This window comes from Benincasa hispida, chromosome 4, assembly GCF_009727055.1.
Source record: "Benincasa hispida cultivar B227 chromosome 4, ASM972705v1, whole genome shotgun sequence".
Taxonomy (NCBI): Eukaryota; Viridiplantae; Streptophyta; class Magnoliopsida; order Cucurbitales; family Cucurbitaceae; genus Benincasa; species Benincasa hispida.
The window spans coordinates 26,715,980-26,730,740 of NC_052352.1; the positions used below are offsets into that span (position 1 = coordinate 26,715,980).

The 14,761-nt window shown below is 38.3% G+C and overlaps 1 protein-coding gene across 2 annotated transcripts in view; it reads right to left on the reverse strand.

The window, feature by feature from the left end:
* The window catches only part of LOC120075366, a 23,256-nt gene extending 8,844 nt beyond the window's left edge, over positions 1-14,412 (reverse strand). The window contains exons 1-9 of one of the 2 annotated variants that reach the window (XR_005481323.1): positions 14,180-14,412; positions 11,153-11,201; positions 10,980-11,028; positions 10,052-10,122; positions 9,852-9,910; positions 9,588-9,674; positions 9,069-9,126; positions 8,338-8,474; positions 8,193-8,249 (exon numbers count right to left, since the gene is read on the reverse strand). Coding sequence is in view for 1 of the 2 variants with exons in the window: in XM_039028689.1 (XP_038884617.1) it covers positions 8,193-8,249; positions 8,338-8,474; positions 9,069-9,126; positions 9,588-9,674; positions 9,852-9,910; positions 10,052-10,122; positions 10,980-11,028; positions 11,153-11,201; positions 14,180-14,254 (642 nt within the window). In the remaining variant the exon portion in view is untranslated. The remainder of the gene's footprint in view (positions 1-8,192; positions 8,250-8,337; positions 8,475-9,068; positions 9,127-9,587; positions 9,675-9,851; positions 9,911-10,051; positions 10,123-10,979; positions 11,029-11,152; positions 11,202-14,179) is intronic. The other variant, XM_039028689.1, reaches the window with a different exon arrangement.
* Between the last annotated feature and the right edge of the window lie 349 nt (positions 14,413-14,761).

Sequence of the window (14,761 nt, forward strand, 5' to 3'; positions counted from 1 at the left end):
AGAGAATTCAAATTGCAAATGGGTCCTTTGCTCCTGTTGCAGGGAAAGGTCATTTGTCTCCGTTTCAAGGATTGATTTTACATAATGTGTTGCACGTGCCGAAAATTTCTTACAATTTGCTGTCTATAAGTAAAATAACCAAAGATTTAAACTGCAGAGTTATTTTCTCACCAGATGTTGTTTCTTTTCAGAACTTGAACTCAGGGACGACGATTAGCATTGCCCGACATGGTAGAGGCCTCTATTACCTTTCCAATGATGCTTCCTCTAGGAGTTTGTCTAGGACAAGTTTGTTATCGTCATTTACTGTTTCTGAAAATGATTATTTGTTATGGCACTTTCGACTTGGACATCCAAGCTTTCAATATATGAAGTACTTGTTTCCCCATTCATGTTGTAATGTAGATGTTTCTTCTTTGTCTTGTGATGTCTGTATACATGCAAAATAGCCCGGGTTACCTTCGCTTCTCAGCCTTATAAACCTTCCTAACCTTTCCATTTGATTCATAGTGATGTTTGGGGTTCTCCAATGTCACTACCTTGTCCGACAAGTGTCGGTTTGTTACCTTTATTGATGATCGCACCCGTCTTACATGGGTGTTTCTTCTCACTGATAAATCAGAAGTGGCGTCTATTTTTCAACAATTTTACACTACCGTTGAAACCTAATTTAATGCTAAAATTTCCATTCTTCAGAGTGACGATGGACGGGAGTTTGTTAATCACACCCTTTGTGAGTTTTTTTACTTCGAAAGGTATCGTCCATCAACATTCGTGTGCTTATACTCCTCAACAAAATGGGATGGCTAAACAGAAAAATCGCCATCTTATTTAGGTTGCTCGATCTCTCATGATTCTTGCGTCTCTACCCTCGTATCTATGGGGGGATGTTGTACTCACTACAGCTCACCTAATCAATCGAATGCCCTCTCGTGTTCTTAAATTCCAAACACCCCTTGAGAGTTTTAAAGAATCTTTGTTCTCCACACGTCTTTTTCCGAATGTTCCCCTCTGGGTGTTTGGGTGTACCACTTTTGTTCATAACCACGGTTCTCACCAAACTAAGTTCACTCGTGCTCAAAAGTGTGTGTTTTTCGGCTATCCTCGTCATCAACGGGGCTATACGTGCTTTCACCCATCCTCCAGAAAGTATTTTGTCACTATGGACGTTATGTTTCTCGAGAATAAACCCTTTTTCCAGTTGGTCCTCTTCAAGGGGAGACCAGTAGTGAAGAGACTAACTCATCCACATATTCTATTCCTATAAACCTCCTTCCTGAGCCTATCCCAGATACAAATGACCCTGTCCTTCCTACACAACAGGTGCCTTGATAACATACTACAGGAAGAATCTTAGAAAGGAAATAGTTCCCACTATTGTTCCACCGGAAATTGTCCAAGAATCAGAACCGGCACCAACTCAAGGTATCTCTGTTTCTGATGGTGTGTCTGAAAGTAAAAAATGAGTGTGTTTAGGGTGATGTGGTTAATGAGATGATTTTAGAGGAGGTTAAGACTGTGGATGGTGATAAGTTACCATGAGGTACTTAAGAGACTGAAAACTTGCAACAGAAGAACGAGCATGGGCCTCGTCACCGTTCTTGTACTGATGAGTAGTTAGAAAAACCTAGTGACTATGATGCTACACTCTTGATATGCCAATTGCCCTACGGAAAGGAACTAGATCATGTACCAAGGATTTAAGGCTTTCACTGCCAACCTGGATACTGTGATGATACCGACCAATGTGCATAAGGCCATGGAAATTCCCGAGTGGAGAGTTGCTGTTATGGAAGAGATGAGAGCGCTTGAAACAAATAAAACTTGGGATCTGGTTGCACTTCCTAAAGGTCATAAAACCATCGGGTGCAAGTGGGTGTTCACTGTCAAGTATAAGTCTGATGGAACTCTTGATGGGTACAAGGCCAGACTGGTTGCAAGAGGGTATACTCAAACATATGGGGTTGATTACTCGAAAACCTTCTCTCCAGTGGCGAAGCTAAACACGATTCGAGTTCTCCTCTCAATTGCTGTTAACAGGGACTAGCCCTTACATCAACCGGATGTAAAGAATGCATTCCTGAATGGTGAGTTAGAAGAAGAGGTTTATATGAATCCTCCTCCAGGTTTTGAAGCACGTTTTGATAATCGAGTCTGTAAACCGAAGAAATCCCCATACGGATTAAAGTAGTCTCCAAGGACTTAGTTCGATAGATTTACTGCCTCTGTTAAGTCCCAAGGGTTTGTTCAAGGGCATCTGATCATACCTTGTTCACTAAGAGATCAGCATCAAGGAAGGTAGTTGTTCTGATTGTCTACATCGATGATATCGTTTTGTCAGGTGATGATACAGCAGAGATTGTCAAATTAAAACGAAGAATGGCAAAGGAATTTGAGATCAAAGACCTTGGCTGTTTGAGATATTTTCTTGGGATGGAGGTAGCGAGATCGAAAGAAGGAATATCCATCTCTCAACGGAAGTATACTCTGGACTTGTTAAAAGAAACAAGAATAGCTGGGTGTAAACCTGCTGATACTCCTATTGAAGTCAATAGCAGGCTAGGAGATTTTGTTGAAAAGGTTCCTGTAAATAAAGAAAGGTATCAACATCTCGTGGGGAAATTGATTTATCTGTCTCATATCAGACCCAATATATCATATGTTGTTAGTATGATTTTAGTCAGTTTATGCATATTCTTTATGAGAGACACATGGAAGCTGTTACTCAGATTCTAAGGTATTTGAAGTCTACTCCGGGAAAAGGCTTAGCATTCAGGAAACATGACAAAAGATGTATTGGGACCTACACTGACTCAGATTGGGCAGGTTCTGTTACAGATAGAAAATCCACTTTAGGGTACTAGGGAAATCTGGTTACCTGGTGAAGTAAGAAACAAGGGGTGGTTGTTAGGAGCAGCGCTGAAGCAGAGTACAGGGCTATGAGTTTGGGAATATGTGAAGAAATATGGTTAAAGAAGGTTCTGTCTGATCTTCATCAGGACAGTCATGGTCCCATGAAATTTTACTGTGATAATAAGGTTGCCATCAGTATTGCCAACAATCCGTTGCAACATGATAGAACCAAACATATGGAGATTGACAGACACTTTATCAGAGAAAAACTATCGTGTTAGCAAGTTGGGTCTTATTGATATCTACGCCCCAACTTGAGGGGGAGTGTTGAAATATGGTGTATCTGCCCTAAGGGCATTTTTGTCTTTTTACAATGTGTCTACTGCTTTAGGGTTTTTGGGTCTATTTATATCTGAGTCTTGGGTGTTGTGTATGTGTAACAAAAATTAATAAAATTCCTCTATCGTGGTTTTTTCTCCCTGATCTAGGGTTTTCCACGTAAAATCTTGTCTTCTTTCTTCTTCCCTTTATTTTCAATACTTAATCATGAACATCCACTTGCACCCAACCGTTTTATGGTCTTTAGGGAGAGCAACCAGATCCCATGTTCCATTTGTTTCAAGAGCTTTCATCTCTTCCATAATAGTAGCCCTCCTCTCCAGAATTTCCATGGCCATATGCATGTTGGTAGGTACTGTCACAATATCCAGGTTGGTAATGAAGGCTTTAAACCCAGACGACAGGTTACTGTAAGACAAAAAACTTTGCATAGAGTACCTGGTACATGACCTAATCCCTTTTCGTAGTGCAATTGGTATATCAAGCGTGGCATCGTAATCTCTTGGTTTATCTGACTTCTCATCAGTACAAGAACGGGGACCACACTTGCCCATTTGTGGCAAGTCCTCACTCCCCTGAGTATCTCCTAATGCCTCATTACTACCTGCAGTTTCGACCTTGTCTGGGACAACCTTATTAGTCTCACCATTCTCACCCACATCACCTCCAACACAATCATTCTCACCCACGTCACCTCCAACGCAATCATTTACACGTTCAAAACCATCATAAAAAACAGAAGTACCTTGAACTTGAGCTGGTACCGGTTCCAATTCTTGGACAGTTTTTGGTGGAGCAATGGGAGGCACTATTTCCTTTCTAAGATTCTTCCTATAGCATGTTATCCATAGTACTTATTTAGTAGGAAGGGTCATTTGTATCGAGGATAGGCGTAGGAATGAAGTCCATAGGAATAGAATATGTAGATGAGTTAGTCTCTTCGCTAGTGGTCTCCCCATTAAAAGGACGAACGGGAAAAAAGGGTTTATCCTCAAGGAACTTGACATCCATAGTGACAAAGTACTCCCTAGAGGATGGATGAAAGCACTTATAACCTCGTTGGTGAATCGGATACCCGACAAAGACACACTTCTGAGCACGAGGAGCAAATTTAGTTTGGTGAGGACCGTGGCTATGAACAAAGGCAGTACACCAAACACCCGATGGGGGAAATCTGGGATGAGACGCATGGATGAGAAAGACTCTTTGAAACACTCAAGGGGTATGTGGAATTTAAGAACACGGGAGGGCATCCGATTAATAAGGTGTGCAGCAATTAAAACAACATCCCCTCATAAATATGAAGGGAGAGACGCAGAAGCATGAGGAAACGAGCAACCTCGATAAGGTGGCGATTTTTTCGTTCGGCTACTCCATTTTGTTGTGGGGTATAAGCACATGAATTTTGATGAACGATGCCTTTCGAAGTTAAAAACTCGCACAGGGCGTTATTAACAAACTCCCACCCATTGTCACTTTAAAAAATAGAAATCTTCGTATTAAACTATGTTTCGACCGTCCTATAGAACTGTTGGAAAACATACGTGACTTCCGACTTATCAGTAAGAAGAAAGACCCATGTAAGATGGGTGTGGTTATCAATAAAAGTGGCAAACCAACGCTTACCAGATAAGATAGTGACGTTTGAAGGACCCTAAACATCACTATGAACCAAACGGAAAGGTTGGGATGATTTGTAAGGCTGAGAGGAGAAGGAAACCCTGGGCTGTTTTGCACGTCTACAAACATCATAAGATAACGAAGAAATATCCACATTACGAAACAAATACTTCATATATTGAAAGTTTGGATGACCAAGGCGAAAATGTCACAACAAATAATCTTTTTCAGAAATTGTAAATGAAGATAATAAACTAGTCCTAGATAAACTCCTAGAGGTGGCATCATTAGAAAGGAAATAAAGACCCCTATCATGCCGGGTAGTGTCAATCGTCGTCCCCAAGCTCAAGTCCTGAAAGGAAACAGCATCATGTGAGAAAATAACTCTGCAGTTTAAATCCCTAGTTCTTTTACTTATAGACATTAAATTGTAAGAGATCTTTGGCACGTGTAACACATTCTGTAAGATTAAGCCATGGAAGGGAGACAAATGACTTTTTCCTGGAATAGGAGCAAAGAACCCATCTGCAATCCAAATCCTCTCATTTCCAACACTTGGAGAATATAAAAGGAATCAATCAGATGAACCTGTTAAGTGATTGGTCGCTCCTGAATCTCGTATCCATGATTCTTGTCCCTCAATAAGGCGACTAAAAGATTGAGGGGTACCTAATTAGACAATCGCACTGACCCCAACAGTACCTAGGTCACTTGGGTTGGTCATCTGAGACTATGCAGCAACATCAATAGACTCACTCACAAGTGCTCTACTAGATTTTGACTTGTCATTCGAAGGGTGACGTTTGCCATTCAGGGGCGGACCACGTAGTTTCTATCACTGATCCTTAGTGTGTCAAGGTTTCTTGCAATGTTCACATATTGGAGGAGTTTTCTCATTCTGCTTGTCACTATCAGATCCAGATGATTTCACCCCGAACGCAACCAAGTCAACAGTTGTAACGACGGAACCGTTCATAGCACTCGACCGATCTTCCTCCAACCTGACCTTGGAGTAAACCTCCATAAAGGACAGTATCGACCTTTGTCCCAGAATTCGACTGCAGACAGTATCAAATTTTGAGTTCAACCCAGCAAGGAAATCATAAACCCGATCAGTTTCCTCAATCTTCATATTGAACTCCTCCACAAGCAATTCCAGACAATATCTCGACACAAATCCATCTCTTGCCATAGTAAAGACAGTTTATTGAAGTACGAAGTCAAATCCATGGTCCTCATGGACCTGTTTACGCAATGTATATAGGCATAATGCGTTTTGCCTTTTAGAATACAGCTTCTGGACTGTGTCCCATATGTCCTGAGAAAAAACAGAATAGAGCAAAGGTTTCTCGATTTGGGGTTCCATAATCAGCATCGAGCGAAGTAAGGAGTCTTCTCCCTTCCAAACACGCTCTTGAGGGTCCCCAGGGTTTGGTCTCGGTATCTCGCCAGTTAAATACTTGAACTTATGTCGCCCCTCGGGAGCCATTTTAACGAATTGTGACCAGGAGAAATAATTCTGGCCATTCAATTTCTCTCCTGTGATTACCCTTACAAAATTTCCCACAGTTCCAAATAAAATATTTGCAATAGGTAAATGAGGGAAAGCAGTTACCGGATTGTTCGTATACAAAGGTAGATAGACTAGACGAGAAATCTGAGTGGGAATTTGTCTAGAAATTTTTTGTCCCAAAAACAGCCCCGAGCGCTACAATTTGTTGCGAAGACTAGCCAATTGTTTTTGAACTCCAACCAGGGATAGACTCATCGGTCCTAAGTCACCATAACCAATCGACCCATGCTGATGGGGGTATGTAGGGGGTTGTTGTAGGATGGTTTTGCCCACATGAAACCGAGGAGGAAGCTTCCCTCATATGATCGATGGCTCGAAATTGAGGCTGGACAGGCGGCTGGTGTGATGGCTGGAAGGCTGGCACTAGAAGAACCGGCACTTGGAGAGTACTGGACAAAAGCGACGCTCCGACTGGAAGAACGTCAGAGGTTGGACCAGCTTGGAAGTGGCGCTCGAACGACTCAATGCTGGAACCTGAGCCTGGTGTGATCGTCTGCATGGCTGGTCCTGATCGACGCAAAGTTGAGGGATTTACGCACGACTCGGTAATCTGGAGCTGAGGCATCGACACGAAGCTAGTCCCGGTCGTCTGCACGGTTCCTGGTTTGATCGGTGTGTTTGGGTTAGTCCCGATCGACTGAGCGGTTGCTTGAACGTGCGACTGAGCGGCTGGCAGAATCCCAATCGACGGCACGGCTAGGGGGGCTCCGATCGACGATTGGATCTTGTGCGGCGCGGAGCGGCTGGTCCCAATCAACTGTTGTGACTGGACTGGGTTGAAGATGGATCAAAGATATCGGTCGACGNAACTGTTGTGACTGGACTGGGTTGAAGATGGATCAAAGATATCGGTCGACGGCAGCCTGAATTGCAGTATTTGTCGCTTCTACCATAGATCCATCACTTGTTAGGGTTGATGATTGAATTTCTTCTATCGCAGCTAGGGTTTCATCACCTTGCACTAATACCATATTGAAAAATAAGGGAAGAAAAGACAAAGACAAGGTTTACGTGGAAAACCCTAGGCCAAGGAGAAAAAACCACGATAGATAAATTCTTATTAATCTCTTACATCTACAAAGCACCACGGACTCAGAAATAAATAGACTTGGAACAACCTTAAAATAGCAGAGAAAAATAAAAGACTAGAACGCCCTTAGGGCAAATACACCATATCTCAACAATTATAATAGTATCAGACGGAAGAATAGTTTTTATTTTTATTTTTTTAGTTAGGTAATGGCATCTGGAAAGCTTGCAAGTTTGTAACTACCTATTGGCTGATGTTAAAAGGTAGCTAGCTCCCATTCAAGATTTTTTTTTCCATCGATATACAGTTAAGAAAGTATGAGCCGTATAGGTTGCGCAAGACAACATAAAAGAAAACTTTCCTTTGTTTTTTTTTGAAATTTAGCACACTAAGTGGGATATGAGAATTTGAATCTTCAACCTCCGAGAATGTAGTACAACCAACATACTAGGTAATGCCAACATTTCTATTTGCTAACAAGAGGATAAAAGAAACCGTAAAAATTCTAATATTTCTCTTGAAGTTTATCCGTGTAATAATTTTGGCTTTCTCATACTAAATGGGGGCACTAAACCGACTACCAGGATGACAATCAAATTAACCACCCCACATAACACGTCCAAAACCGAAGGAAAGAAATAATTTCCTTCAATGCTATCTTAACTTGAACGTGCACAAGGGTCTGTGTTGTGTGGACAACAGAAGAATGATAGAAGCAAACATGCTAAATTTAAAATCCCAAAATTATTGTGGGAAGATAATTTTCCAATATCTTACCTGTTCCCTTCTATCCACATAGGCCTGCAAAAGTTCTCCAATGTAATCTATAAATTTCTGCAGGATCGAAAGATCAAAGGCAACATGTTAAATCAATTTATTTGCACTAATCTCAAATCATCAATGCAAATGCAGCCAACTCTACCATCGCGTTAGAGGAGAGAAGATCATTTTCTGCTTCTCTTACTGGCAGAAAGAATGGAATTGTGTGTTCTAGGACAGTCATCTTTTCAAGGAATGACTTGCTTTCAAGCACGCAATGGTAAAGTTCACAGGGTTCACCTGCAAATTATTCAACCAGATCATTCCACTTCCAAGGCATGACATAATGAACTGTCATATCATCAAAATAAAAAATCAGAGCAATAAATGATTCGATCAAAATATTTTACCAAAGTGAATAACATAATGAAGGATCATATCACCAAAATAAAAATCAACGGCATTAAGTAGTTCAATGGCCGAAATATTTACCACTAAAATTCAAGTTTCTCAGCAAGAAGAAAAAGATATAATAGGAGTTATGTGCAATTCAAACCCATATACTAGCACTAAATGATACATATACTTGCTGGCATAAATCCAAGTTTCTTAGCTACGTGAAACATGAAATTAGCAGATCCCGTGCAAAATATCAACCACAATATTTACCGTAGCATTAGGTTTAAGTTCCTAAACAACATATAAAAATGAAATAATACTAGTATTTTAAAGGGCCCAGAGGCCCACAAAAGCTCACACCTAAAACTCCTTTTATTGAAAGAATGAATATAAGTATCAGACTCATATAACATTCACTTTTGTTGAAAGAATCACAAATTCCCTTTCTGTTGTTTCACAAGCTAAATAATATAGAACGTGAAAGAATCAAGTTACCTGCAAAAGATGTCTCATATTGTATGCCAATCCTCGCTCCTTCCAAGCAGCAAATAACCTGTTCAACCAAAACCATACTCATCTTCAACTTCACATGCCCTGTCTGAAAATAATTTCCTCCATACCTTACTATGGTATTGTCACTCTGCATTAAAAGTTATCCTCTAGAACAGCTACTAACGTTTAGTAAAAAATTGTTTTGGAAAGGAAAACACTTCCATTAATTACTCAACCGGAGACAAGGTATCAACACAAAAGTCACAAGAATTTTAAAAAGTCCTCCCGCAGGTTTAATTTAAAAATAAATAAAAGAAAGAAAGAAAGGCTTGAAAAAAATGGAAAATAAACGCCAAAGACAAGCCTTAAATTTAATGGCCTTTATCTAATTGTCCCCTCTGGACTTGCCCCAAAAAAAATTCTTAAGAACCCCTTCAATCAACAGTTCTCACATTCCTAAAACCCACATGCACTTTGGAATTCCAAAGAACCATCAAAATGCATAAGTCACGTAAAACATACCTTGGTTCCAACTTTATAGGTGATTTTTTCCTGTGGCAAAATATCTGCATCCTCAGGCATGGCCTTTCTCTCTGCTTCCATATGAACCTGATACAGGAAGGACGGTATCATAAGCATTAATCATCCACAACATGAATCAATGAATTGGCTAGGCATAGACTACATTTGGGCGTCAATAGTCCTTATTTGAATTAACAAATTATCTAAAATGAATGTAAAATCTGGGGAAAAAATTAAATTAAATTTCATGATTTAATGACATACCCGCTCTCTTATTGTTGCTAAAAGTCCATCGTTCCATTGTTCACCATCCAAATATATCTCTGCACAACCCACAAAAAAGAGGGGGGAAAGCCGCTTAACTTCCTAATCCTAACTAACTCGTCATACTCCTGACACCATGCCAAACTAACAAGGGGAAGTTAGTAAGACAATCTCAGAAAATGCAAACCACGGAAAGTTACCTTGAGTCTGAGATGCTCTAGCAGCTTCAAATTCTTTTTGTAAGCGCTCAAATATCATCTTGTCAGAGTCCCTATTGTCGAGTATTTAATATTAATATTTAAGAAACCAATATTTATATGATGTAAAGCACGAAAGTTTATATACATGGTCATGCATCATGCATGCAAGATAAACATATTGATCTCATCGGCCTATCACAACCTACATTTCTTTTCACATACCCAGTCCCATCAGTCTCACGGGAATCAACTAACATAGTTTATATACATGGTCATGCATCATGCATGCAACGGCAAAATACTGGGAGTTCTAGATAGCATGTACATAAGCTGCAAATTTTATCAGAGAAATCGAGTCATGTGCAGCTATTATTTTCTCCACACCAGGATTGTAACAAAAAAGCAAAACAATAATTAATTTTTCCAGATATATATACATATATATATTTTCCATACTCGGCCTACTTACAAGTCATTTGATTCGTTTTTTAATGGAAACCAACTTACAGCAAGTTGAAGAACACAGAATAAAGGGAGCCCCACAAAAAAGGAAGACACTCCACCATAAACAGGGAGAACAGGAACCCATAGGGAAAAACCCTAACTTTCATAATAAAAAACAACAGATATTAACAAAACAAATTTAAACCTGGAAAATAAAAAGCAGCTATGCATCAATTTACAAGTCATAAAATGTGTGAGTTAGAAATAAATATATGATGCCATTAAGGAGTAACATGTGAAGAATTTCAAGAGCATCACTACACCTTTATTAAAAGGAACAAGAGGTCAAAGTCTAGTCATGTTATTTCCATCCAAATTCCAAACATTCTAAAAGTAAATAATCATAAATAAATAAACCCCCACAAAGTTCAACCATGTTCAAAATTAAGCTGAGACAAACATAACTACTTCAAAGATGGCCCACCTGGAGAGACGCTCAGTTAATTCACTGTGCCTTTTGAGGACATTTGAAACTGCAAAAAAGCTACTACTAAGTATCGTAGTAAGTTGTAGAGAGAAACTAGAAACTTCACTACTTCATTAAACAGTAAAATTAAGTAAATGAAATTTCAAAAAGAATAGAAGAAAACAAAGTACATCTTGCTCGTGTAGTCTCTATTCTAATATCTTCATCTACCAGTCCACTCTGTCATAGAGAAAGAGACATTAAAATAATTTAAGGTAATATTCAACCCATGACAAAAAATTTTACCTTGTTTTAAAAAAAGGGAAAGGCGCATTGAAGATAAACAAAACTCAAAACCAAACATCACAAAAGAAGAATTACAACACGATGCCAGTTGTCCAATGAAAAGAATATTTTTTTTTTAGTACAACAATTATAGGGTGGGGGATTGAACCTCCACCCTCTTGGATCGAAACACATGTCAATACCACTGATCCAAGGGCCAACCAAAGCTTCATAAAGATGGCATAAATAACAAGAATACCCCAATCCATATAAATTTAGAACATATGTAGTAGGGCAAACATTTTCATAATACAACTAAACAACACAACCTACAACAATGAGTTATGAACGGATCCTAATATAGACATTGGCCAAAAAACCATCATAATATGTGCAACACATGTTAACCATGGGCCTCACTTACACATATAAAGAAAAGAAAGAAAGGAGTGGGTGTTGCCTCAACAACTCTAATACAATACTAATGTGAGGTTGGTACTTCTGAGATAATTAGTGTTCACTCTTGACATAAAAGTAACTAGAACAAGAGCCAAGAAAAAGAACTTAGAGCAGCAAAGTTGTTGACATTGCACATTGCTCCTCTTACTTAGTTAGTGTGCGCCCCCTAATCCTTATAACCCAATTCTTGTGGCATAAGATTGAGTGAGCAAGATGTTAGGATACACCTCCTAACAAGAATACTCAAAAATACAAAGAACAAACAAAGAACACTAAAAGATAGATATATATTGCAATATCAATGGAAAAACTACAATATATCCATAGCCTTTCGAGAGGGCTACTCTCTCCCAATATTTCTCATAGGAAATCACTGCAAAATTCTTCACACCCTTCCTCTCAACCTACTCCCACTATTTATAACCAAAGGCCCTAACAAGCTCACTATATAATTACTAATATGCCCCTTCTAATAACCATATTAATATTATTCTAATAATCCTACTATCTCCATAACTAGGGGTCTTACACAAGCATGGCCTTCTTCCACAAGGCCTCATGTTACTGGTAGAACTTACAAAAATCCTCTATACCCAAAAGTAAAAAACTATAAACAACAATAAGCTCATCATAAAACAACTCCTCGACTACACCAAATTTTCTTCAATTTAACGTCCATTAAATTTCAGCATTGTCATCTACAATAGAACACCTAAATACCAATTAATAAAAGGAAGATGCATGGCACCAATATTTCTCATCAATATCCACAAATCTCTAATGTAAAGAAGCATGAATACAAACAAGAGGTAAATCACATATACAACACGACACAACATGGTGGCACATTTTTTTAAAATCTAAGACGTGCATGGAAATGATGCTAAATATTTTTCTTTGAATACACCTTATTTTTGTACAAGAAGGAAATCTAAAATCAATAAGTTCATGCACATATTGCTTAAAAAGTGAGTTTGATGTATTATGCTCTCAAACTTTATTATTCTTGTCTTATATTACTATAATACTGTGAATGTTTATTTAATGGACTTAACAAGTGTTCAATAAGTGCAAGACAAGTGTCATCATATTTAAGTTTTGTGCATCGAGTCTTTGACATATGTCTACTGTGCTAACAAGAATACAATACGTGTCCAATACCTGTTCGATTGTCACACATGTCAAACAAAAACATATTACCCAAACTAATGTATTTTTGTTCCTTGGCTCGAATGTAAGCACAATTAATTCACTAGAAATAGCCACATTTGTTCTCATTTGGCATAAAATAATTGTGTTACAGTATGCCTTGTACCTTGACAATAAATTAGTACCAGGAAAATGGGAAAATGGAATTTTAGACGGTACTTCTGAAGATGTTGAGGTGTGTAGAGAATTATTTAAAAACAAAAAAACAAAAAAATAAAACAAAAAACAAAAAACAAAAAAAGAAACAACAACAACAACAACACTGATAGAGCTCCACTTACATTTAAAAGTACACGAGGGTAGTTCTCAGCAAAAATCTTCAGTTCCAGTCTAATAGATTTAGTATTTTATTTCATTTTGTCAGATCAAATAACCACAACTCTACAGAAAGCATTGCAAACTAAATATAGTTAGTTTGACTCATTTAACCGTGTCCATTTCAATTGGTGATTCTTCACAATATCTTAAGGTAATTTTAATTGTTCAACCATAAATTGCTCGTGAAAACAGACTTTAGTGTTTTAGCACTAATGCATATACATCTCAAATCCTTTTGTTTCAACACCACTCAAACTTCTCAAACTACAGCATAGTAACAGTAAGTCATAAAAGGACGTTTACTGAGCATGAAATTGAAGAGGAATTTGGAGCTTTTGTTTAAAGAGCCAATTTGTTCCATTTTGGTTATATTTGATTGTATTTGCTTTAATTTCCTAGGCAAGTCCAGCATTGGGCTGTATTTGATTGTTTTTGGTTATCTTACTTATTGTGTCTCATTGTACTCCAAGCATTAGCCTCTTTTCATTTCATCAATGATCGTTCCCCAAAAATAAAAAAATGATAAATAATAATAAACCAGTCAATATACCTTTACTAATTAACTCCTATAAGTAAAATGACTACATTTTCGCACATCACTGACTACTGTCGTCCCCTGGGAAATCGCTGCATGATCCCCTACTGGAGACTTCAGATTACTAAAATAATTACAGAATCAATTCTAGAAGTGAACAGAACCTCAAGCATTGAGCATTATTCAATATTCACCATCAAGTTTGTAATATAAATCACCGCGACACTTACTAAACGTCCTATCCTAATTCCTAGTGCCACATGAAGAAATCATAATTCATAAGAATTAGACTCTCGTAATGCCAAATTCCATCCAGAAACTTACGCTCTCAATGTCTACTTCATGGACGTAGTTTTGGAGTCATCGCGTTATCGAATGAACAAAACAATCAGCAGAGAGACCATAAACATACCTTGCGAGAAGATTCGCCAGGGTGTGGATTCTTTCTGACTTTCTTCCTGATTGATTCTTCGATGTCGCTCTCCATTTCTCAAATCCGAATCAAAATCGCACCGAAATTGAGAAGACAAGCTTCGCCGTTGGCGCCCAGTGAACTGCAGTGAAATTTAGGCGGGTTTTCCCGGCACATAAATTAGGGCTTTGAAATATGCCCGCTGTTTTCTTTTTTTCTTTTTTTTTTTCCCTTGTAATTTCAATTTCAATATGAAAACGAAAATTCAAATATACAAATGGTCAATACTTTAAGACACACGCGACCAAATTACATCTAAAAGTCTTGCTTTTAAAATGTTTAATAAAGTATTTTTAGGTGAAAAAAATCAATTCAAATAATGTTTGTTAAGTTCTATCAATTAAAAAATAATTATGATAAGATTTAGTGTATAGAAAATAATCATTGTTTTGATTGAAGTCATGTACCGGGTACACGATTCCCTCGCATTAAAACTTCCGCCCAACCCTTCTTCTTCCTCACTGAAACGTCAATTGTTATTCCCTCCCGCGCGTTTTTCCTCACCGAAATCTTTCAAAATTT